This window comes from Lissotriton helveticus, chromosome 9, assembly GCF_964261635.1.
Source record: "Lissotriton helveticus chromosome 9, aLisHel1.1, whole genome shotgun sequence".
In the NCBI taxonomy this organism is placed as follows: domain Eukaryota; kingdom Metazoa; phylum Chordata; class Amphibia; order Caudata; family Salamandridae; genus Lissotriton; species Lissotriton helveticus.
This window is the reverse complement of record NC_136070.1, coordinates 604,572,621-604,598,735: the sequence shown is the minus strand read 5'-3', so window position 1 is coordinate 604,598,735 and position 26,115 is coordinate 604,572,621. Positions and strand designations below refer to the sequence as shown.

The 26,115-nt window shown below is 47.2% G+C and overlaps 1 protein-coding gene across 1 annotated transcript in view; it reads right to left on the bottom strand.

The window, feature by feature from the left end:
* KCNK6 (potassium two pore domain channel subfamily K member 6) overlaps positions 1–26,115 on the bottom strand; it is a 210,145-nt gene that overhangs the window by 31,474 nt on the left and 152,556 nt on the right. Inside the window, exon 2 of the mRNA XM_078660631.1 lies at positions 25,167–25,562. Coding sequence (XP_078516757.1) covers positions 25,167–25,562 — 396 coding nt within the window. The remainder of the gene's footprint in view (positions 1–25,166; positions 25,563–26,115) is intronic.

Here is a 26,115-nt window from a genome sequence, read left to right as displayed (position 1 = left end):
GAAATATAAGCAACACTCCAGCCCCCGACTTCGCGACCTAAAGGCATATGGCATTTTTATTGCTGCTATCTAAGGCAGATACAGCAGCCCTCCTCTACTCCCTCTCCCGAGCACCAGCTGACACAACAAGCATTTACAATGCAACGGTCTCGCCTTTGCAAAAGTTAGAGCTATTGGCATTGTAAATGACAAACTTTTTATTTATGTGCTGGTTTTGAAAACAGATAAATAAATGGCATTGTCATTTACAATGCCAATAGCTTAATCTCTCGCAAATGTCTGTGCCGCGACTCCTGCAATTCCAATTTGTGATCAATTACCTGTGGGTCGATATACAATCTCAAATGTGACTTCCATTCCGAGGTCATCTCCAGCACCTTAACATAGTAAGTCAATCATTATTTCAGCCATAACTTGCAAACATACCTATCACTGCCCAAGCACCCCCAACCCTTCCTTAGATTCACCAATCCACATTCTTGATGCACTACCGTACTCCCGATCTCACCTCCTCGCCCCCTTCCTCCAGGCTCTGGAAGCTCCATCCCAGAAGCGCCTGTAGCAAAAGGATCAGCAACGCGGTGAACAGTAGTAGCCGGTACCTTCGGAGGAGCGACTGCACCCGTGCCCGGCCCACCATCTCCAAATGTTGCTGCTTTAGGGTGAGCGCACGTCATGGTGGTACGGTTGTCGCTGACATAAATGACGGACTAGATGGCACATCGAATTACTGCAGGGCTGCCAGGTAGACAAAGAGGCAGGGACGCCGAGGTAATCACACTCGCCTGCGTCGAGAGTAAGAAATGCCATGCTAGATTCTCCCCAAGGGGGAGGGGGGAGGGGGGATTCTCCACCTTGGAGCCTCCGGGTAAATTGAGTTTCTAGCTCTTACCCGCGTCCTACCCACTATGCCGCTACGCTATGCCTGGCCTCCTCCTGCTAACCGGAGCTATACATGCTATGCAATCCTCCAATACTTGAGGAAATCAACCGTTTCGGGCCACCACTGCCCCCACCGACCCCAAAACGACAACTGGCCATCTTAACCCTAAGCGTCTCTCACAGAGAAAGCAGTTAATGAGCCATTGAGGTAAGTGCTCTCTGCACTAGGAGCACTCGAGGCGCACAGAGGGATGTGTGACCCATCAACACTATGCCGAGGGTCAGCTGCTCTCTCCCCCATCGTGGGTAACCCGCCGAGGGAACTTGCTCGCCAGCTAGGAAGGCCCCTTCGAATGACGCCACGTGATGACCCAGACTCCTCTGCTGCACTCGAAAGACCACGAGTGGAGTGGCCGTGATGAGGGTTAGCGCAAGACCTCGGCAACTGACTGGCCGGGCCACACGGCTGCTACCTCCGGGACATACACCCCTCCCGCCCTGACCCCCGGCCCAATCCGTATCCACACTTGTACAGACAGGCGTGGAGCTTGAGGGGGAAGGGGCAGGAGGCACGAGTACGTGCAATGGTGTCACTCCCGGGAATGGCCCGCATGATTGGGATCCCAACGGGGGGGGGGGGGGCGGAGGGGGTAACAGACTAACCTTGTTGTCCCGCAGAGAGGGCTGCAACAAGTCGAGTGGGGAAGTGACAAGGCCGGAAATAAAGAGCATTTTAAAAGCGCAACCCTTATGGGTCACAAGGCGCTTTAAATGGAAGGCCCATCCACCGAGAGCGAGGGAGCGGCCTTGCCAACTAGGCCTGAGGCAGCTGCTGCCAGCGGGACCCTAACCCTTCCCGACCCCCGTCCCGCTGCCAAACCACCATACACCCATGATCACAACAGTTGACTGAGTGGGACGAGGCTGGAGCTGGGACAGAGCCCCTCACGGGCGATGCCTGCATGGTGGGGCCCCTCCTTGGGCCGGGGAGGAGGGGGAGATGAATAAGGCCCGCACTACACTAAGCTCGTGGACCAACGCGACCTCGAAGCAGCAGCTGCAAACGGCGACAGGGTGAGGGGGGTGAAAACGGAGACACGGACAGCGGGAGGGGGGCGGGGGAAGGCTGGACAGCAAGCACGAATAACAGGCGTGGACGGAATTGTAGGAAAGGTGACAGGGCACGTGTACGCTTAAAAGGGCAGTGGGAAGACCCGGACACCAGGTGTAATATGAAATGGAGGGGCGGGAAACGGAATATGTTCTGAACTGGAGGAGGCGCGACAGCATTGATGTTTTCACTCAGGGGGCGAAGGAGCGCGTCGGAATTAGACGCCGCCATAGAGAATGCTGGGAGCTAGCCCCTCTGCAGGCTCCCTCTGCTTCCCACGAGGCGCGAGCGAGGGCTGGAGGAACCGGTAACCCGAGATCCACCACAGAGCAACAACAACCATCGACGCTTATCAGCGCCGCACGCCTCTCTGCAGACTCCCCCTGCATTCCAGAGAGGCGCGCGACGCGATGCGGTCTGCATTGGCATGCTGTGGAGACAAGACCTGGCCGCGTGCACAATGTTATCCTATGGGGAAACGCTGCGCGCAGCCAGGTCTTGTCTCACTTCGGCGTTCTCAGACTGCTGAGACGCGACTGTAGTTCTCTGGCGAGAACGCGCTTTCAGCGCGTTACTAGCCGAGACCTAAAAAGGACTCGCACCCCCCTCTTCCATGGGCCCAGATACTACAATGGCACCGTAGTGCAACAGGCACTCTTACTCAAGATGAATGTGGTATAAACTACTCTTTGATTCTGTAGCTCCCCATGGACCAGTACAGAGGAAATAAGCTGCACTCCCTCAGCATGCTACACAAATACACCACAGAGAGCACACAAGTGGAGGTTCCTTCACCCCCCCCCTCCCTACCACTACACCTCCCCCTAGTGATTATTCATTTGTTGAGTATATGTTTTATGTGAATAACACCGCCTGAGCAGTGTTATTCCATGTACGAAAATATCGCAGACAAGGATAAATATGACCGTGTGTATGTTTATGATTTCATTTAATAAAAACTGTCACAAGAAAAAAAGAAACCACACAGACGTTTGTGGTTAAAAAACAGTTTGGGCCCAACTTCCACACAGACACGAGCAAGGTGAAAAGTTTGCTCAAGAATGTAGTGGAATAAGAAACTTGAAAGGGTGTTCAGTTAAAGGCCAACTCGTGTCTTACAGACTTGAAAGCATTTACCGCATCAGCACACAAGTCCCCAGGAACCCCGTAACAAGTGGGATAGACTTTTACAACTCATAACAAGCATTAGAAATGCAATCGGGCTCGGATTTATTTGAGTTTGAGCTAATGGCATTGTAAATGCCAATGTATTGTTGTTATGTGTTATGGAGTGTGTTCATGTGGTGTGTACTGCCAGTGATCTCCTTGTGAGTGGGAGAAGCTTGCACCTCAGCTGCCTGTGGTCTCCTTGTGAGTGTAAGAAGCTTGCACAGCTGCTGCCTGTGATGTCCTTCTTGTGAGTGTGAGAAGCTTGCACCGCTGCTGCCTGTGGTCTCCTTGTGAGTGTAAGAAGCTTGCACTGCTGCTGCCTGTGATGTCGTTCTTGTGAGTGTGAGAAGCTTGCACCGCTGCTGCTTGTGACATCCTTCTTGTGAGTGGGAGAAGCTTGCACCTCAGCTGCCTGTGGTCTCCTTGTGAGTGTAAGAAGCTTGCACAGCTGCTGCCTGTGATGTCCTTCTTGTGAGTGTGAGAAGCTTGCACCGCTGCTGCCTGTGGTCTCCTTGTGAATGTAAGAAGCTTGCACTGCTGCTGCCTGTGATGTCGTTCTTGTGAGTGTGAGAAGCTTGCACCGCTGCTGTTTGTGATGTCCTTCTTGTGAGTGTGAGAAGCTTGCACCGCTGCTGTTTGTGATGTCCTTCTTGTGAGTGTGAGAAGCTTGCACCGCTGCTGTTTGTGATGTCCTTCTTGTGAGTGTGAGAAGCTTGCACCGCTGCTGTTTGTGATGTCCTTCTTGTGAGTGTGAGAAGCTTGCAACTCAGCTGCCTGTGGTCTCCTTGTGAGTGTAAGAAGCTTGCACAGCTGCTGCCTGTGATGTCCTACTCACTACTCTACTCTACTCACTACTCTGCACTCACTAGTCTACTCACTATACTCACTACTCTGCACTCACTAGTCTACTCACTATACTCACTACTCTGCACTCACTAGTCTACTCACTATACTCACTACACTACCCACTACTCTCTACTCACTACTCTACTCTGCTCTCTACTCACTACTCTACTCTGCTCTCTACTCACCACTCTACTCACCACTCTACTCACCACTCTACTCACCACTCTACTCACCACTCTACTCTGCTCTCTACTCACCACTCTACTCTGCTCTCTACTCACTACTCTACTCTGCTCTCTACTCACTACTCTACTCTGCTCTCTACTCACTACTCTGCTCTCTACTCACTACTCTGCTCTCTACTCACTACTCTGCTCTCTACTCTGCTCTCTACTCACTACTCTACTCTGCTCTCTACTCACCACTCTACTCTGCTCTCTACTCTGCTCTCTACTCACCACTCTACTCACCACTCTACTCACCACTCTACTCACCACTCTACTCACCACTCTACTCACCACTCTACTCTGCTCTCTACTCACCACTCTACTCTGCTCTCTACTCACTACTCTACTCTGCTCTCTACTCACTACTCTACTCTGCTCTCTACTCACTACTCTGCTCTCTACTCACTACTCTGCTCTCTACTCACTACTCTACTCTGCTCTCTACTCACTACTCTACTCTGCTCTCTACTCACTACTCTGCTCTCTACTCACTACTCTGCTCTCTACTCACTACTCTACTCTGCTCTCTACTCACCACTCTACTCTGCTCTCTACTCTGCTCTCTACTCACCACTCTACTCACCACTCTACTCACCACTCTACTCACCACTCTACTCTGCTCTCTACTCACTACTCTACTCTGCTCTCTACTCACTACTCTACTCTGCTCTCTACTCACTACTCTACTCTGCTCTCTACTCACTACTCTGCTCTCTACTCACTACTCTGCTCTCTACTCTGCTCTCTACTCACTACTCTACTCTGCTCTCTACTCACCACTCTACTCTGCTCTCTACTCACTACTCTGCTCTCTACTCACTACTCTGCTCTCTACTCACCACTCTACTCTGCTCTCTACTCACCACTCTACTCACCACTCTACTCACCACTCTACTCTGCTCTCTACTCACCACTCTACTCTGCTCTCTACTCACTACTCTACTCTGCTCTCTACTCACTACTCTACTCTGCTCTCTACTCACTACTCTGCTCTCTACTCACTACTCTGCTCTCTACTCACTACTCTGCTCTCTACTCTGCTCTCTACTCACTACTCTACTCTGCTCTCTACTCACCACTCTACTCTGCTCTCTACTCTGCTCTCTACTCACCACTCTACTCACCACTCTACTCACCACTCTACTCACCACTCTACTCTGCTCTCTACTCACCACTCTACTCACCACTCTACTCACCACTCTACTCTGCTCTCTACTCACTACTCTACTCTGCTCTCTACTCACTACTCTGCTCTCTACTCACCACTCTACTCTGCTCTCTACTCACCACTCTACTCTGCTCTCTACTCACCACTCTACTCTGCTCTCTACTCACCACTCTACTCACCACTCTACTCACCACTCTACTCACCACTCTACTCACCACTCTACTCACCACTCTACTCACCACTCTACTCACCACTCTACTCACCACTCTACTCACCACTCTACTCACCACTCTACTCACCACTCTACTCACCACTCTACTCACCACTCTACTCACCACTCTACTCACCACTCTACTCACCACTCTACTCACCACTCTACTCACCACTCTACTCACCACTCTACTCACCACTCTACTCACCACTCTACTCACCACTCTACTCACCACTCTACTCACCACTCTACTCACCACTCTACTCACCACTCTACTCACCACTCCACTCACCACTCCACTCACCACTCCACTCACCACTCCACTCACCACTCCACTCACCACTCCACTCACCACTCCACTCACCACTCCACTCACCACTCCACTCACCACTCCACTCACCACTCCACTCACCACTCCACTCACCACTCCACTCACCACTCCACTCACCACTCCACTCACCACTCCACTCACCACTCCACTCACCACTCCACTCACCACTCCACTCACCACTCCACTCACCACTCCACTCACCACTCCACTCACCACTCCACTCACTACTCCACTCACTACTCCACTCACTACTCCACTCACTACTCCACTCACTACTCACTACTCTAGAGGGTGCGAGACAGCTCCAAGGAGCCGTGACCAGGGAGACGCGGCTCCATGAAACACTGCCCCTCTGTCCAGGAGCAGGGCGGTTACAGGCTTAGATTTTGAACTACAACGGATGTATTAAAGTTACCAAAGCCTCCCCTCCTCCCATGAATAATGCAATAATGAAACGAGGCGTGACAGACCAGCTGCCAGGGACTGCGACAGGTGCGGGATTATTACAAATACAATACAATATAACACCAATATAGGTGAAAAACTCTCTCGATAACCTGTTAAAACGGATATTTAGTTGTAAAGCGCCTAAAAGTACAACGATCGCAAGGCTACGAAACCATTATTACTAATAATAATGCGTGAAACTGTATGGCACTTAGGACTGTTGTCTTTAGTAGCAGTGCACCACCCGAGTCAAAATTGTATTACACTGTGCTCTGTAGAGACTTTGGAACCTGTACGAAGCTCTGGTGCGAAAAGTATCAATTTCATCCTCGGGTGATTTAGAAGCGGTAGCGAAAAATCCCAAATTGATACTCACTGCACTACGTTTACATGGATAGTTCAAGTTCAGTCGGCATCACTGTCATAGCACCCATTCATTAAAAATACAACAAGAGTGGTGTGCATTCAGTCGTCAGGGAAATAAAGTCTGGGTGGGATCTTAGAGATGAAAGTGACAAATACAAATTACACTGTTGCATAAATATCTGCACATATTGTGGCCAGTGGAAACCCGTCAGAACCTAGCCCTAACAGATGGGTGGTAATATTGCGCTTCATAACCCCCTAAACACATGCACCGATCCTTCTCACCAATATTGCCCTCCACGGAGATCTCTTGGGCTCCACGGTGTCCCTGCAGCTTCTTTGGGAGGAGTGGCCATAGCTCGGACTGCCGCTGTCACTATCAGCTTGCTGCTGGTTCCTCTGCGGACTGAAGCTCGGTTTGATTTAGGCGCGCAAAGCTCGCTCTTCCTGCCGCTGCGTGACGTCACGCAAAAGCCCCGCGCCCACCACCGCTTCTTCCTGGATTTCGTTCTAATAATATATACAAGTGTCCCAGAGCGCCTCCCACAGAGGCCGTGAGGGCGCTTCTCCCCAGGGGTGTCAACAACGGAACACAGACCGGGGGGGAGATTTTTCCGTTTCTCTTCCCTTCCACACCGGTGCGACTCTTACTGTCTGATCGCCTCCGAGCTTTGCTGCCAGTCAACGGGACTCCGGTCCGGTGATTGCTTAAATTATCACGTCTCCGTGACATCTGCTTAATTATTATTTTCGGTTTCTACCGACATCTTCCAATGTGTGTACTGTTCTAAATATATACGTGGCTTTGGTGAACGTGCCAATTTGAAAAAAAATCTTCCACGAGCGCCCGCCGTGCGTCCCGTTTAGGCAGGAGGTGCGTAATGTCACGGACCGATACGACTCTACTGCTCTGCGCTCTGCTCTTGAAGGGAGCCATGCTATCCGAAGCGCTACGTTTCTGAAGAGCGAAGAGATGGGTGAGCGGCGACAGGGAAGAACGAGGGCAAGAAAAGAGGCCAGACTGTGAGAGGGGGTCCAAGTAGAAGAGCACGCGGCCAGTGTGGCAACAGAGTGGCAGCGTGAGCGCAGAATGGCGGCCGAGACTTGCATCTTGAAATAACGCCAATCTTAAAATAGAACAAATGGAGCACATTTCAAAAGTGGGCCTGGACAGTGCTAATACCATTCTGAATGGTTTTCCTGCTTGCCTGCTCCATTTATGTGAGGTATCTTAAAAAGTACTGTGACTGCCCTTGAAGCTACAGGAAACTGCTTTCAATTATCTCCGCCGTGAACGCGGCACTCTGACAGCTCCTAATTAAAATGAATGGACTGCCGTGCGCGAAAGGTACATCTTACACGCGCGCATGATACATCCAATGCAAGGGAGAACGCGCTCCCACCATCTGTATTGCATTACACGGGCACTCTGACAGCTCCTAATTAAGATTAATAAGTCTGCCGTGCGCGTAACCACAGACAATATGCCATGCAACTGAAAGAAATGACGGACACAAAGTAAATATAGCCTATTACGTCAAGGCTACTAAATAGACAGCACAGCGAAGACGAATCACTAGGCAGATTCCATAAAAAACGCGGCGCGCACTAAAGAATGTGCCAGCCAGGACCCCTTTCAGAATTCTTTTTTTTCGAACACATAAGAGCTCGGAAGCTCCGCCCCCACTTCGTGGAGACGTAGGCCCGAGCCCTAAAACGGGCTCTGTACATTGTAAAAAGCCCTTTTTCAGTCACAAACTGTGTCAATAAACACGAGCAGTATTATCTGTTCAGCCACAAGGAACCTACAAGCTGCAAACTTGAATGACTCTGATCCCAAGAACCTGAAGTACATTCCCTGTTCACACACCAGGGCTAGGCAAATTGCACACTCACTAGCTTGCGAACGGGGATGCATTTTGCGAGACAACCTAGGTATTTGTTGGTCACACTGCACCTGTCCTCCCTCCTGAAATCGACTGCAAATGCAAGTATTATGGCCTGCAAGGAACATAAGTTCCCTCCCTGTCCATGCATTTTTATTTCCAAATAGGAAACAGTTTTAAAGCAACCCACGCCCATCAAGGACTCCTTAAAAAAAGTTTCTCACTTAAGAACATATCAGGGGACTAAGCAGTGGTCTTTTGGATAACTACCTGCAGTTAAAAACCAAAAAAGACTACATCTACCAGACTGTTTTGACTTCTTAAAGAGAAACCCAGCTTGGATAGTTTTTCAAATCATGCAACAGAGGTGTGCGTGGTTGTTTAAAACCCACTTTAGAGGGTGGGGGCAGGGGCGGCTCTAGGCTCATGGCGGCCCTGGGCAGGGAGCGCAGGTAGAGGGCCCCAGAAGAGGGGGTCCAGGTGGGGCGGAGCGCGGAGGCCAGTGAAGAGGGGGCGGGGGGGGGGGGGGGGGGGGGTCGGGGTCAGGGTGTTTGGAAGTGAACAGAGCCGGAGGCCGGCAAATCCCTGCCAGGGGCCGCCACGCAAATATGCATCTATCCTCAGAGTATTATTATATTAAGGATATATATTCGTGGTGGCCCCTGGGGTTTGTGGCCCTGTACAGGTGCACAGCTTGCACATGCCTAAGGCCGTCCCTGATGGGGGCATCTAACCTCAAGTAACTGCACAAACGTTTGCTGGAGATTAGTATTTTAAAGCTCCAAAGCTCATTGGTGCAATAACATGGATCAGAAATCATAAGTCACAAAGTTTCCCGTCATTCCTGTAGGTGTCCCGTAGCGAGGATGTTTCTGGAGAGGTTATGGCGCATTATCCTCAGTCCATTTCCAGGTCACATTGCCAGCAGGAAGGCAGACACAACAGGAATCTGACAAGGAAAAGTGCATGCCTTAATCCAGAGATCTCAAGGTTTCCCCATCTTTGGGTGATTAGGTGATCACTCCAGATTTTTTCATTTCCCTCCATGAATACGTCGTCCTGAATTTATAATGAATAAATAGGACTACAAGACTCATAATACAACAAAAAAATATGACCTGAACTGCCTGATCTACTCTCGTGGAACTGGGAAACCTCAAAGCAGCTTGTAAAGTGCCCACATTGGATGATCATATTTTCATAGTTTCTGCTGTCCCCTGTGAGCTGGAGACTTTGAGGTCAGCCTTGTCATTTTGCCTGAACCCCAATAATGAGTTGTTAGGGGAAGCATGTGAAGACTAAAGAGATGCCATTAAACTCTTCCTTCTGATGCTTGAGAAAAGCCGCTTAACATCTCCAGCCCTGTCACCAACGCCAGTCTGCAGTGTATTACGCAACTAAAGAAGGCGGCGCCTCGAAGCGGATACCCCACGCCTGCTCAGCCACCCTCGGTTCACAAAGTGCTCTGGAGGTGTGATGCTAAAAAATTGAAATTTGGCTCTGGGTGACCGTGTGCAAATATAGAGTAGTGTTTGTGGCTTGGTTTCTTCTCTAAAACACAGGAAGAGTTGGGTGTTGTGTGAGGGCAAGTAATATGCTTGGGTCTATTGCAAATTTTCCGCTGGGCTAAGATTGACAGTCACATAGATGAGCTTGAGGGGAGTAGTGTGCACAGTGGGTTAGCACAAAATGATGGCCTTCCCCCCACACACGGAATACGATGAGGGGCCCTGGGTTTCCCATGTCTCACTGATATTCATTGGCCTTGGCCAGAATGAGGGCCCCTTGCATAGTTGGGGATCCTCAGAAAGGGTGCCACCCGCACATGCCACGGCTGCAAGGGCATGAGTTACGCCCCTGATGTGAGCACCCAAACAACTCATAAGAGATTGAGGATAGGCTACAGTTAGTGGAATGTTCGGTATTAGCAAGTAAAGCCCACTCAGAGGTGGTAAAAAAAACACACTGGAAAGTTCTCCAGATTACAAGGAAGGCTTTACTTGAGTAATGCCGTCAAGGTATCAGAGAATTATTTAGAGATTACCACATACATTTTGCCTGGGAGTGATAAAAACAGAGTTACTTAGAATTAGCAGATAAAGTCAACAGAGAGTGCCAGATGAGGAGTTAACTCAAAAGGTTGCCGGGATTCTACTAAGTGAGCAATCACAATAGAGATATTAAGAATGAAGTAAGCAGTATGGAAGGCAAGGATACGTGAAACCAGGGGTGTATCAATAGATTGATCATGTGGAGTATTCTGCATTCTAGTGATGCTACGGTGGGCTATAAAGCTATTAGAATACAAGGGCAGAATGTTCCAACTAGAAAAACAAAGGCCTCTCGGAGCCCGAGAAGGGTTGAAATCCCCACCTCTCCGAAGCCTCTGTTCACAGCTCTTGCTGTGAATGTTCTGCAGTTAACAGCCTCCCACAGTGCCATGACTGTTAGCTGTTGAACATTCACAGCAAGAGCTGGTAAAGGGGCATGGAGTCAGCCCCTGGTTCTCCCTGGCTTGGCCGAACTGCTTTTTGAATGTCGGCCATGGAGACCAAGGAGCTGATCAGCATTTACCCTGCTCTCCTTCTGAAGTCCTAGTGACACGGAGCTACAGGAGGAGGGAAGGGGAAAGGCTACGTGTGTCCTCCTGCACGGACTCTGCCTTTATCTTGCCTTTGCTGAATGTATATATTTTCAAGAGGCAGGGGAAAGAGAAAGGTAGAGGCTGTGAATCAGGATCCTGAAATGAGTGCAGCAGCCTTTGCCAGTTTATGTAGGCCACTGCTGTTCCAAAGTCTTCAATGGAGCTCTCAACATTCAAATGTTCTATTAAGTGCTTTTTCATTTTTATTTCATGAAATGAACGTTTTATGGGTAACATTACCAGAAACAACCTAACTTTGAGAAGTTTGGATATGGGAACAAATTGGGGAGGAGTGGAGACTTGATGCATTCAACTGGCCCCATTTCAATCAATCAAACAGCACGGTTAGCAACAGCCCCATGTGAATTTAGTCTTAAAGGAAAACAAGAGCAGATCCCTTCCACAAACTACAGGCAAGAAGGAAGCAGCCAGCGCCATTTATTGCCAGAGTCATTTACCTTTCTAATTGAATCAGAGGAGTTACAATTATCCAGAAGGATGCCACAGTTATCTGGTACCAAGTCAGTATTCCCTATGTACGCTGGGTAATTTGCTGTAGCCTTACACCTAGCTGCTGAGGGCCATAGCAGCTGTTAGAGGTCATGAGGCATGGGCCTAAAAACAAGGGAGACAGCCTTTAACAACCAACATAGCCCAAGGCCGAAGGGCCACAGCAGATCCAATGAAAGAAAAGACAGCCATTTGCACATGCCAATCTGGAGTCCGTTGGCGATCCAAAATACTAATATGGTGGGTACACAACATTATCAGTTCAAGGTCTTTCCCTCTGGTATGAATGTAGGTCTTCAAGTGTACATCAGAATCCAAGCTCCTATCTACACCAAAACGTGACTTCTATACCTCTTTATATATAAGTTTGAATTAACATTGTACTGTCCCAACTCAATTTCTGCTTCTCATCTAGTCCTAGACACTTCATAACCTGAAATTTATTGGGAACGAACTAAGGAAAAACGTACAGCCTGCAGAGATGCTCCTGTTTTGGAGAAGTGATGGACAGGAAGAAGAATGGGTCCTCTCTCCTCTGAAAATGGTCAGGTCATTAAGGTTGCCATGCACTACCGGCAAAGTTGAAGGCCCCCCCAACAACGAGGAGGTTTCAGATGGCACTCTGCTGTGTGCACGGTAATGATGACAAGAAATGTTTAGCTCTGACTAGCCTCCTAAAGAGACCCAAAAATCAGACAAATCTAGAGGTAATTCTACTATTCCTCCTAGTTCTATATAAAGTACCAAAAACGTTTATCAGAACTCTTTTCCTGGGTCCTACTTCCTCAAGCTTTGCTGAAGAAGTTTTAACAAGGCATGGATGGGAATCATCGAAGGTCCCTCTGAACGCCTTGTGTATCTAGCAAGACCTGTCAATACCTTCTCATGACCATGATTTTCCCTCATTTGAGGGCTCTTTTTCCTGCATCTTTTCCAGATGAGGGTGTGGTTGAGTCATACCGCCACCGCTGCAGTTTTGCATTTCAACTATCAGGTGAAAACTCAATTCACATAGATGAGTATGCCATCTTTGGGCTTGGCACTGGATTTCAAAATCTCCCCTATTAATACTCACCTAAAAGGAGTCAAAAATGGGTCATACAAAAGAGAGCTAAACCTTGAAGTGACAAGATAGATACTCAACACCGAGTCCACCTATACATTGACCTTTTTAGCATCTGAAATAAAACACATCCAGGCCTTCTGGGTGGAGAGAGATTAGTAATTTGCAGCGGTCACCTTCACGCTGGAATTGGGGAATACATCTTGCAATATATTAAGACAACCAAACTGCATTAGGTGCAAGTCCTTCTGCACCTTTGGGACCCTCCTTACTTGGGATATTGCCAACCAAGAAAAACGCCCCGTCCCTACTCTAGTCACTTCACACTAATTGCTTGTCATATCTGTTTTCCAGGACTTTTGGTGGTCCAATTCTATTAATAAAAGCAGAATGTGTTGTTGGTTTGATTTACTGTGAAAGATTTAGCACTCCATTTCAGTTCAAGACTAAAGCTGTGGTTGCAGCCCTTGACTTTTGACATTGATTGATGGAATTCCCTTTTAAGGTAGAAGAAGGGCTAAATCCTAATACTTGGGAAGTAGCTCTCACTGCACGGCCAGCCTGAACACTAGAGCAAGCCATTCTGAGGACTTCCCTGCCCACTTGGCTTCCTTTTCCTGTCTTGCACAGCCAACCTTTCATGTTTTCAAACAGACTTGTCTTTTTTGGAAGTAGACTCATCGACAGCCAAGACACCGTGCCAATAAACAATTTAATCGAAGGGCTTATGGTTTTGCTAAATCAGTCTCTTCTTTGACTTGAAATCTGACGGTGAAGAGAGCCAAAAGTAAGATTACCTCCTCAATCCCATCCTCACACAGTCATTATGCTGTAATGTGTGGCCACCTTCCCCACATGTCAAGTGACCCAAGCAAGTAGAAACAGTTTCTGCACTTCTCCACTCAATCAATCAATCAATGAGGGGATTTTAAAAGGCGCTATTCACCCATGAGGGTCTCAAGGTGCGGGGGGGGCTAGGCAGCTCCGATCAGTCGAAGAGCCAGGTCTTGAGTGTCTTCCAAACATGACGAGTGCTACAAAGGTGAGCCAAATCCCGACACGTAATCATAATCGTAACTTACCTTTCACCACTTTATTGATTAGCATTTGATTCCATCCAAGAATAAAGGCCAAAAATCAAACGGAAAGTAGATTTTTTTAAAACGTTTTATATAGTTGCCAAATGGTCTATTTTCGTGTGTGACACATTCCGCCGGTAGGGTAACAGGGTCCTCTAGGCCTTAGAGGATGGAAGGAAATTGGCCTGTTTGAACTGTGAAATACAACAACAATATGACTCAGTGGGCCCCTCAGGCCTCTAGGCTCCGGTGCTATGTACCTGCTGCAACAATGGGAGATATGCTTCTGCCTTAAGCCAGTCTTGGCTTTCTGGGCACGTGCATGTTGCCTTCTGGAGCTCATTTTTAAAGAATTCGAAGTAGGGACTGAAAATCCCAACATGCTAAGTGTTACTGCCTAAAAAAAACAACTAAAAAACTGGATTGCAGGAAAGAGTTATGCTTGACATAGGAAGCTATATTTTTAAATTTTGAAAGGTGGTGTAGTATGTTTTGAATTTTGTTACTGCTCGTTTGCACTAGAAAACCAAATACACGCCTTTTTCACATAATTTATGGAAGTACATTATTTCATTTGTACTATGCATGAGACAGGTACTTAAAATGTAATTTGTCCTATATTCATATAGTGAAAAATCATTTTACTAACCTCCTGTGACATGCAAGATAGGTATGTTTTGCTATCAGTATTTGTATAGCTAGCTAATCACCTGAGAGGGTATCTGGGCGCTTGAAGCCAAAGTATGAGGCCAGCCTCGTAAGACTTACACAAAGAGTCAGGCCTTCAGCTTCTTGCTGAAGACAAGAAGAGAGGAGGAAGCTCTCATGTATTGTGGGAGGCGTTCAAGGCTTTAGTAGCTAGGTATTGCGAGGCACTACCCCCCCCCCTCCCCCCTCTGCTTGTGTGTATGCGTAAGCACGCAATAGTCAGAGTTCGGCAGAGCGGAGAGGTCTGGAAGTTTGGTGGAAATGAACATGGCTCTTCAGAGAGATAGCAGGGTGTGTGCTATGGAGTGCTCTGCAGGTGTGGGTGAGGAGTTTGAAGTGTGCGCGCTTGTGTATCGGGAGCTAGTGGAGTTCCCTAAGGTGTGGAATGGGATCGGCGAGCGACATTGAGAACTAGTCTGGCTGCTGCATTCTGTACGGTCTGAAGCTTTCTTGTGAGCTGGTTGATTAGCAGGTATGGATTAAACAAAACCATTTAAAATAGGGTCCAAGGGATATATATTTTAAAGACCCACACCTGATTTTATCCCCAGCACCAACTGAATGTATAACACATGAAACACAGGGGGTCTAACAGCCAAATTGAGAGGCTACACTGTCGATACTGAGTCTTGTTGACTCAGTATCGACAGTGTAGCCTCTCAATTTGGCTGTTAGACCCCCTGTGTTTCGTGTGATTAGCAGGTATAACAGGGAAGAAGCAGTGAAACAATTAGGTACAAGGTGAAACAGTACAAGATTCTGTTATGCACAAAGAACTGGTATAACATAGGCAGTGTAAGCTTTCCCTCCTCAAAAAACAGGAAAAGGTCAAGCAGAAGCATTGCAAGGTTCCTTTCCATTCAGAACCTGTGCACCTGTAGCACAAGCTTTCCTCTGTCACCAAGCCATGTACTCATTGGTTTAACTCATGCTGCTGTTATGCCATGCCAGTCCCACTACTATGTCGGCACCCGAACCACAATGTAGGACTGGGTGAAATTGAAATTATGCCAGCATAATGTTGGGTATTTTGTGTTATGCTTGTTATGTGAAATTCCGCAAATTAATCCATTACACCACTCTGTGTAATTATGTGCTATTTGCGGCAAAACCTTACAGCGAACATGCAATTTTCTGTAAAAATTACAGCACATACACAGAAGCCCCACGACGAGAGCAGCCCTTTGCATTACTTTAGCGCACTAATTTTTTAGAACAAAATGCATCCTTGCGTCGAAAATTAGTGCAAGGACACCTTTCGTGCAATAACAGACTTGCCTTTTGCGCAGTTGCGAGCAATTTAACTTGAAACTTCGCATATTTACGAGAAAGCAAATTATGCAAATTTTACATACCGCTAGTTCAAAGCGGTGCTCTCTTCGTGACTGGCTTCCCTTACGGTTGCTGCCATCCCCAAATGATTGGTTATTGTGGTAAATAACAAAGTGTGTGGGTAGAGGTACTTGTCATACAGCCAGTAAGGGCAGCTCAACCTCAGGGGAGCAACATAAAGGGTTTCTTTCAGCACCCTCAGCTGGGGCATGTTTCGCATAATTCGATTTAGAGCTCTGGTTCCTCTCAACACATCAGTGTGGAGATTGGTAGCAAAGCAAACGAAACAATGCTCCAATCACTGCTTTCCATGCGGCAACAGGCACCCAACTAGGCAACAGGAACATTAGTCATTCCACTGTGGGAGAAAATCCAGCACAAGTGCGGCTGGAGAAACAGAAAGTGGCATTTTCCTGTATACTGCTACTTCATTGGAGTCACATTTATACAACATCACCTAATAGCGGCAGCACCGCCTACTAGTGGCAACATCACCTACTCATGATGCCATAGACCTCTACCTAATATTTTCTTCCACAAAAACAACCATGCCCCCAATTCAATCACACACCATTCTCTTTAAACGTTCATTCGCCTTTACCCTCTTCTAAACTTGTTCTTCACTTTATTTTCATTCCTACAGTTTCCTCTGTATCAAATAACCTCTGGTCTCACCCTCATATGTCATACAACTTCCACACACCTCTCACCACCCTCTGATGCCGTCCTCTCCCCCTTTCCCACTTCCTTCTAGGTCATCTGTCTCGCATCTTTCTTTTGCTCTTTTCATGCCTTACCATCTGCACAAAGCAGAATCAGAACCTATTTTTAGGAAGGCGTTGAAAACATGGCTGTTTGAATTGCCCTAGTGTATCCCTTCCCTCCCTTTTCTGACCACTTAGCACCGGGACACTGCCGTAAGTGGTAGCCGGGCGCTCTATAGATTGCCTGGTATGGTATGGTATGGTATCTAATTTCATCTTCTCATAATCCTGTTGCTAACACCCTCATCTATCCACAGACCCTTCTCACCCAAGTTGTCTCACACCCTCCTCACATTCACCCCAACAGTCACACCCCTCCCATAGTAGTGGCTGACATCTATGGGGAAAGGGGGGTGGGCGCCCCTGCCCAAAAAATAATATTTAAAAACACGTACTGGGCAAACATGACGACCTCCGCTCTGGACCTCCAAAGGAACTGCAAGCTGGAGCCTGGAACTCCCTTGACCAATCAGGGCGCGGCTCTCATACTGTGAGAGCAACACCCTGATTGGAGGGAGAGGCCTCACTCTGCTCGCCGCAGCGTCCTGGAAGCCTGCACCAACTCTAACCCAGCTGTCTTAAGACAGCTGGGTTACAGATGTTTAAAGTCCACGTGTGGCCTGGCCGTCGCAAGACGGCTGGCCAAAGAGACCTGTGCACTTTAAACATATGCACACAGACAGCCCACCATCCTCCCTCCTGCTGTCACTCAGCAGCGGCTTCACCCCCGTCCTGATGCATTGCTCGGGACAGAGATGAAAAAAGAAAATGGTAATAAATGACCATTTTATTTTTCATGAAGGTTTGGAATGGGTGGGGGTATGCAGGGCGACGCCCCTCCACTCCAACAGAGGGGCTGCCCCTGCCCTCACACACACACTCACCTACCACATCCTTTTTTCTTTCCTTTACTCTCCCACACCCAGCTTTCTCTATTTCACATTAAGTCTTCATCTCACTCTGGTTTCTCACATGCTCTACTGACAACAAAGCTGCGGTTGACAAGGTAGCCACATAGGCTAGAGGTATTTGTGAAGCCACCTGCAAGCAGAATCATGGGCTTAAATGCATTGATGATTTCAAGATGAAATGTGCCTGTTTAATGCATATTTAATTGTGAAGAATAGGCAAATTAAAATTTTAGAGACGGTTAGGAAACTTTTATACTTTGTATGGCTCTTTGGTTTCCTTTAAAAGAGAGATATTCTCAAGTCAGGCATTCCTGCCAACCTTTCATAGAAAATGATGAATGTGTGCGAATCGTGAGCCGCACACCGTGCATTTCCAGTCTTGATCAAAATCTTAAGAGTAGCCACACAGGAGCAGGATGCAAATTATTCTTTGCTCTTATAGCAGCCCAATAAGCATGTGGTGTTCACGGACCACAAGTCTTGTGGAAGAAAAATGTTTCTTATCCCCATCTATCCAACCTCTTGGAGCCCCTGTTCGGGGGAGCAGCAGGGAACACAGCATGTGAAGTGGATGCTTGGACCAACAAGCTGTCTGGGGAGTGGTGGATAGTGACAACATTTCGGTTAACTGAGGCAGGGCATTGGTGGCGAGTGATCGTCCTGTTCACAGGAGCCCCTGTGCTGGGCCAGTGCACCACTATGCAAACACGAGGAGTGCACCACTACTGCATAAGAGGCACCCTACTCCATAGCAATGGTAGGAGGAGAAATAATGCTAGTGTCTGGGGAGGTATTAAGACCACTGTACTCACCTAAATCCTCATACCAGTCCATGTTTTGTTTGCACTGCTGGTATTCTAAAAGGGTCTAGTGACCCTTCCCCCCCCCTATTCTTCTCCCAAGCCTGGACTCTCCAAATAAGGCTCAGGCAACCACATGGGACCAGTGGGCACCGTCGACACCGGAATCTGGGTCGGTCGATGTGGTGTCGGCTCCCTCTCTTTAGGGATCAGAATAGGGCTGGCACCACCAGTGGGTTGGAGGTGGCTTGGAGCATCATGACCGGCATCAGGGAGGTCGCAGTGGCACGACCGGCGCCGGTCTGGATCCATTTGGGTGTCTGGAATAGCCTGAAGTGTCACACTTGTAGGAGTGTGATGGTTATTAGTTGTGTTTGTACTGTCATGGGCAGCACTGTCTGGGGCAATGCTTGGTGCAGGCTTCAGTTGCCTCCTGATGAGAGCTCTGGACCTTCAGGTCAAGCATTTTCTGAGAGAGGCACTGACTTATGAAAGTGTGAGCTGTACTAATGAACAATACAACTGACATGAACAAACCTGGAAATTTGAAAACTACATTTGACTCTTTCAACATTTTAAAACAAAGGGCAGCTAAGGTTGTTTTGAGTATTAAAGGGGCTACTTTCAACAAGTAAATCAAATATTCTGTGTTTCTTGTTACAGTGCTTAGATGATAAGGGTCTGATGAGTAAGCGGTGGCTTGCGCAAATGTATTATGTGTCTGGAAACCCCCTCACAGCCAACTGCACGTACGCTGATTAGTCTCTTTCTGAATGCATGTGCCTGGCAATACATCCAGCTTTGGGCAGATCAGGCCACCAACCAATGTGGAAGGGCATGGCCCAAAACAGGGGCATTCCGCTTGAATAATTGGTGGGGCCCTGGACTCTTAAGCCCTTATAACTTGGCACGTATGACCGCAGATGCATACAGCAAGTGCTACAACGTAGATAACAAGCATTTGCAAAGCCAAGAGATCTGGCAGCGGCAATCAGCCATTTGGCTTAGTCAAATTTTTTTGTCATGGATTTTACAAAAGATTCCATACCCTTGTCCATACCCTTGTCCGTCTAAAACTAAAAACAATACGGGTTTGCTGGAGCCAAAAGTACTTTTTGGGTCTCAAAAAGCACACATTGCCATCGAAGTAATTGGAATTACTTTGTGTGCTGATGTACTGCTTGTAAAAGAGATGAATGCTGTTACTCGCGCTGATGTTGCCCAACGAAATAAGGGGGTTGCCCCACTGCCCATGTGGCACGCTGTAGTAGGCCGAAGAAAAATGTAAATGACAACAATAGAACAATGAATGAAGAGGGCTGGCTGAAAGCTCCTATGTGAACGTATATTATACATACTGTTAGATCTGGGAGTCTCTAGTTTGCAGAGGTAGGTACCACTGTTTCAAAAGTCTCTCAAGCTTGTACCTTCCCAGCACAGGTACAACTTCCAGAGGCCCCACAACTGGATCAAGCACTCTAGGAAGGACAGAACTCTCTCAGCAGAGTTCAGGGAAGCTGGGGGTGAAGTCCTTTTGTTCCTGGGACGTCAAAACAGGGAGCCAGCTCTTCTCAGGCCCTTGGAGATTCCTTCAAGCAAGGGGACATAGCACAAAGCAAAGTCCTTTCCCTCTCCTTGGCAGCAAAGCAACAGGTCAGTCCAGCAGAGCAACAGCAGGACAGTCTTCCTTCTTCAGTTTCAGCTTTCTCCTTGGCAGAGGTTCCTTCTTGATTTCCAGGATGATCTAATTTTCTGTTGTCAGGGGTCCTATACTTATACCCCTACAGTCTTTGTTCTCTTGGTTCATGTGTGCCCTGAGCTCGGTCTGAACCAGTTCTGGGTGGTTCCTGAGTACTTTGTTTTGCTGGCTGCATCTTTCCTTTCAGAGTGAGGGGCAGGGTCCTCAGCTGCCCAGCAGGAGGTGGAGCCAGCATTGTGGAAGGCAGGCACAGCCCTATTCAGGCCCAGGTGCTAACTCCTCCCACCACTCCAGTTGCAATTGCAGACATTCAGCCTAGTGCTGACTCATCGAGCCTCCTGGGGAATCCCCCAGCCCCTGTCACTCTCAAACCAGACAGTCAATACACAAACAGGCCCAGGCACACAGAAGGGTCAGACAAGAGAACAGCAACTTTCTAAAAGTGCTGTTCTCAAACACAGGATTTAAAAACCACCTTTCCTAAAAGATGTGTTATTAAATTCTGAGTTCCGGGATACTAGATACTTATGTCCTATCTTGTTCCTATGGGAAGAAATGCTGTTAACCACTGTAGCCAGCATCCCTCATGTTAATCTATGGAGCAAGATAGCCTTACAGTAGTGAAAAACGAAAATGGCTGCCATTCACTACCAGAGCATGTCACCTGCGCTAGTACATGCTCTACCTTTTACATACACTGCACTCTGTCCAGGGGGGTACCTTGGGCCTTCCATAGGGGTGACTGATGTGCACAAAAAGGGAAGGGTTAGGCCTGGTCAGTGGGGACACTGACCAGGGGGACATGGCAGTTCTAAACTGCACACAGGCACTGCAGTGTCAGGCCTGAGGCATCATTTTAGGGCTACTCCTGTGGGTAGCACAATCAGTGCTGCTGGCCCACTAGTAGCATTTGTCATCACCAGCCCTGGCACACCCAGTGCACTTTACTAGGGACTTCATGGTGATACAAATATGCCAAACATGTATATTCAATCAGAATAACAATTTACACAGGGAGCACTTACACTCTGGCACTGATCAGCAGTGGCAGAGTGTCCAAAGCATCTAAACCAGCAAAAACGTAATCCAGCACAGCATCAAAAATACAGGAGGTAGAGGCAAAAAGATAGGGGGAAACCACGCCAAAGATGCCAGGTCTAACACATACCATTTTTGTAAAATCAAAAGATCTTCACTAGCACCAACCCTAAAATGCATGCAAACCAGAATCCACTGGTGGATTTGTGCGTTTCATTTTAAATTCTCTCCATCTTCAATGGACCTAAGTACCTAAAGTACAAATGTAGCAGTGAGCATGGTCGGTGACAGTTCTGGTTGCAGCAGAGGCTCCTCCGCGTTGGAGTAGCGTTGTCTCCCCTTGCCAACAGATGCAAACTCGAAAAATAAAACTATATTTACACAGGTTTATTATTGTTTTATTTTGAACATGAACAAGTCTTGGTGGCCGGGCAGACGATGGCAGGCTGGAGTGGGAGAAGCAGGCAGCAGTGCTGTCTGTGCGCATGTTGGTTTGGCCGGTCATCTCATCACTGAGGTGTTTCCAACCCAAGTGCGTTGCCAGGTTGGAGACAGCAAAGCACAGGCTCCCAGTCTCCTTTGGAACACAAATTTAGGGCACCCAGGCCAATCCCGATGCTGCTTTCATGCATGAGAGCAGCATCAGGATTGGCTGCAGGGGAGTCTGGGAGCCTGTGCAGTGCAGCAGGAGAGCACTGAGTTGGTGATGCTGAGAGCGGCAAGAGGCATGTAAGTGGTTTTATTTCTTTTTTTCTGCCCATCCCTCTACCCCCACCCGCCACACTGCCCTGATACCAGCCGCCACACTGTTTGTCATATGACCCAGTGCCATGGTTAATTTCTATTTTATCTAGAATCATGGATGTCAATTAGGGGTAACCAGGGATCGAAACTGCGACCCCTAAGCCACTCGCTATGACCCATACCACCTTGCTTGCTACCCCAGGCTGTTTGTCAGCCTTGGCAAGCACTCTGATGGCATAAAATCAGTTGCAGTGTGAGCAGCGCTTGATTACACTGCTCTGCTGAAGCAGTCTGCAGAGCCATCCTGATGGCCTACAAGCTGGACCTGGGTGCGGGAAAGAACTCATGTAACCCGTTGCTATTGTGACCTCAGCCGGGCCGGCTGGCGAAGTCCTTGATTTGATACATTGTATGTATCTGCTGCAGGCCTGGGCCAGGAAACTGAGCAACTGAGAACAAAGCGGGCGCAGCATGGCTGGGAATGATTGGACAGTGACTAACTACACGTGCAGCAACTAGCAGCACATGTAATTGCAAGAGCGCACCTGCTGCACCCAACCCTAGCTGAGATGCACCCTACCCTAGCTGAGGACATGGTGCTTGTGTGGTACGTGTACCACTGTATTTGGGACTGCTGACCGGGTCCCAGGGCCATCAATCTGGTATTGTGCCTAAGAGCTACCAATGATGAAGGCCCTAACAAAAAATATTGGCCAGACCCCGCACTGTGGTAAAAGCCGTGCTGATGCGGCCTCGGAGTCGAGTTGCAGTCGTGCCTGCTGCATGGGTGCTGGATGTCAAGACTGATTAGAATCAACACAAGTTCCGGACCAGGCTGTGAGTGACTTGCTTCATTTAATTGTTACTCTCTGACTGAGTTGGATGGTCAGACCTCTGGCGGGCCCGCGGGACAGGTAGTGTGAGAGTGAGACTGACTGAGTTGCCTCATCGACTCCACTAGAATCTGGACTCTCCGACTCCTTTTGTGGGGGTGACGGTCGTTGTAACTCCTGTGAGCTGCAGGCCCTGGGCAAACCTCTAACAGAAGCAACAAGTAAAGTAAGATAAGATTATCAGTTTCTGGAGTTGACAAAAGATTTTTAAATGCCCTACTTTAAAACTTCAGAAATTATTGTTAAAGAGCACACATTTTAGGTTCAACCCTTCTAACGGTCTAGCCATCATTTAGGTAATGGGAATACAACATCAATTGCCATTGCTTTATGTCGAACACTGCATCTGTGTAGCCAGGGCATGTGCGTGTTGGTCAGAGCTCATGGACTGGCCAGCAAGAAATGTTCTGTTTTGAATACCAGCAAGGCGGAATGGTCGCACCAGGCAACAGGCGATGGGCGGGCATTTCTCCAGGAGGCTGGAAGGCAGGTTTTGTTAATGGGGGCCTATTTTGTAACAGTGCAGCAGTTTCAAAAGCACTGCAAAGTTCCTTGTATATTAAGCAGTTTTCAGGCAACAAATAAAGTGTCAAGTTAACATTGATGACTTATGAATGTACCTGCTAGAGGGCGATGCAGTTTTGTCTAGGGGCAGTTTTAATTTATCTACGGTAGCACAGAGGGTTAATATGCTTGCTGCAAAGAGCTGTAAAGAATGTGTTCCATGCATATCAAAGAAATATATTTTTTGTGATTAGCTCAGTGGGTTACTGCTTTTGTCACAGAGATTCTGTTGTTACTGTGCAGTTCATAAGTTACATTCGTAATCTAGCACATTGAGCTATGAACGTCCATCTAAGAGCTGCATTCAAGCTGCAAGGTTCAGGTTAGAAAGTTATGTTTCCTCGATCTTTCTATCCTGAACTTGGTAAGAAAGGTTTGTTTGGGTAGAAATAAATTATTATTTAAGTCAACCCTAACCACTGTGTTGTGTTCTGAATCCTGAGTTTGCACTTCTCCAGACCAAGCACTCTTAAAAAGTGCCTACCAGTATGGATAAAATGTGAATCCTACACCTTGTAGTCTTCTTTGCCTTAAGAAACACGTTTCTATAAACTGATTTAATACACTTATAGTTCATTGTCTCTGTATGTGCGTGTGATGGATTTTGACAATGTTGACAGTATTGCTTTAGGAGCTGTGATTAAAGGAGTCATTTTTAAATGCAGACTGTAACATCCGCATTTGTAAAGCAAGCATTCAGGCCTTTGGGCATTCGGGCTCTTAGATATGTTTGTTGCTGGAATGTTGTGCTAATGCAGAACAAGCATATTATTGATCAACACAAGTACGATGTCAGTGATGTGCATGTTTTCTGTAGTAGAAACATATGATAGCAAACCTGGAAAGGATTACCAGCTCCACAGGTGTAGAAGTATGAAAACCATGTCATGGAAATTAAGGTTGCTGGGAGAAGTTGACCTGCATTATACAGCACTGTTATCTACCTTCCTACACTGAGATATAATTACATGGTACTCTTAGTTTCTAAAACAGATAAAGTCAACTTGTTTTGAACATTATAGGCCCATCAACCTTCCCATTTTATTAGTTATTTAATATTGATAATGGCTGATTTTAACTTGACCATCGTATTTTCCATTGCTATACACTATTTGATAGGTTCTTAATCAATACTGCATTATCCCAATTGTATATCTGAAGATACTACTTGAAAAACAGTGTATGTCGCTGAATTTGCACTAGGATTTGAAGTAGGTCTGTTTATAGGGTACTTCTTTTTTATCAACAGAGATTTTCCAGCCTCTGTGTGTGATGCAAATAACCAAAAATTAGATGCATTACTACCTGCTATAGCACCAAGCCAAAGGTCATGCAATGTGGCTTCTTTTGATTTCATGGGGTTCAAAGGTCAGGTTGAATGACAAATGCCTTGTGACGTCACTGCCTGTGACATCAATTGGGTCGGTCAAGGGCAGGTGATCTCACTTCCTGTGGTGTCACCGGGTCAAAGTTTGTGTAATGTCACTTCCTGTGTTTATCAGTCTTAGAGTTGGAAGCCCTAGGGGTTTGTTAATACTGCCCACATTCACTAGATAGTGGCATGCTTCGTCATAGGGCCGCTACTACACCCTGCTGCAGACCAAAATACAAAGTGGAGCGCAAAAATATTTTCCTTCAAACACAATAAATGACCATTTATCTTAAATGAAACTTATATTAACCAAGAAAGAGGAGTCCCGCAATTCAGAATTCTGATTCACTATTTCCCAGAAGTCCCCAATTACCATATCATAATTGAGGTTAATACTCACAAGTCACACAGATTTTATAGAGTGATCGCAGCTTCTGTTCATACTGCTCTCCCGGTACATAGTCCCCAAGGCCGATGGTACACAACGAGATGAAGCAGAAGTAGAAGGCATCAAGGTAGGTCCAGCTGTCCTCAATGGCACTGAATATGGCAGACGGCACCAGGAAAAAGAACACCAGCATGAGGAGCAGCATGATCACGAAATGCACCTTAGTCACAGAGTGTCGGTTGTAACCCTTCTGCAACTGGAAGTAGTTGATTGGAGCGTATGTGAAGACAGCCATCAGTCGCTGGACGGAGGCCGTGAGCACTAACATTGTGAAAGGGACACCGATCAAGGCGAAGAAGATGCAGAAGCCCTTTCCCGAGTCAGATAAGGGGGTGGTGTACCCATAACCTAGGGAGGGAAAAAGCAGAAAGATCATATTATTCACAGATTATATGTAAATAAGGCTTCCAGTTTTCCATTTTTATTTAATTTCCATATAATTATAGAGGAAAGAAATTTGACTCCATGTATATACTGATTGTTTCAAAATGAAAAATACTAGATCTCGATTTTATTGCAGTGCCTCTTGATGTGGTCAATTTGGACTGCGAGGTCCATAGTCATGCTAACTGCCAACTAGAGAGTTAAATAAAAAATGGTAAGCTTTCATAATGAAGGCTAAATGGCTCCTGGTGTGTATATATCTTGGTACTAGTACACTAATTATTTTAGCAGATGGTACTCTTATTGCAGTTACATATTTCAAAGGGTGACTGCACATTCATCAGTTAAATAAAGATGAAAATATTCTTTAAGTAACTTATTTTTCAAAACAAACAGAGATAGTATGCAGAGAAGGTGAAAAGAAATTCACATATTATAACGAGATACCATAGAGCAAATAGAAGATACAATGAGAGAATGGAAGATATCTGCTTTACAGGTAATGCTGTTGTGACCA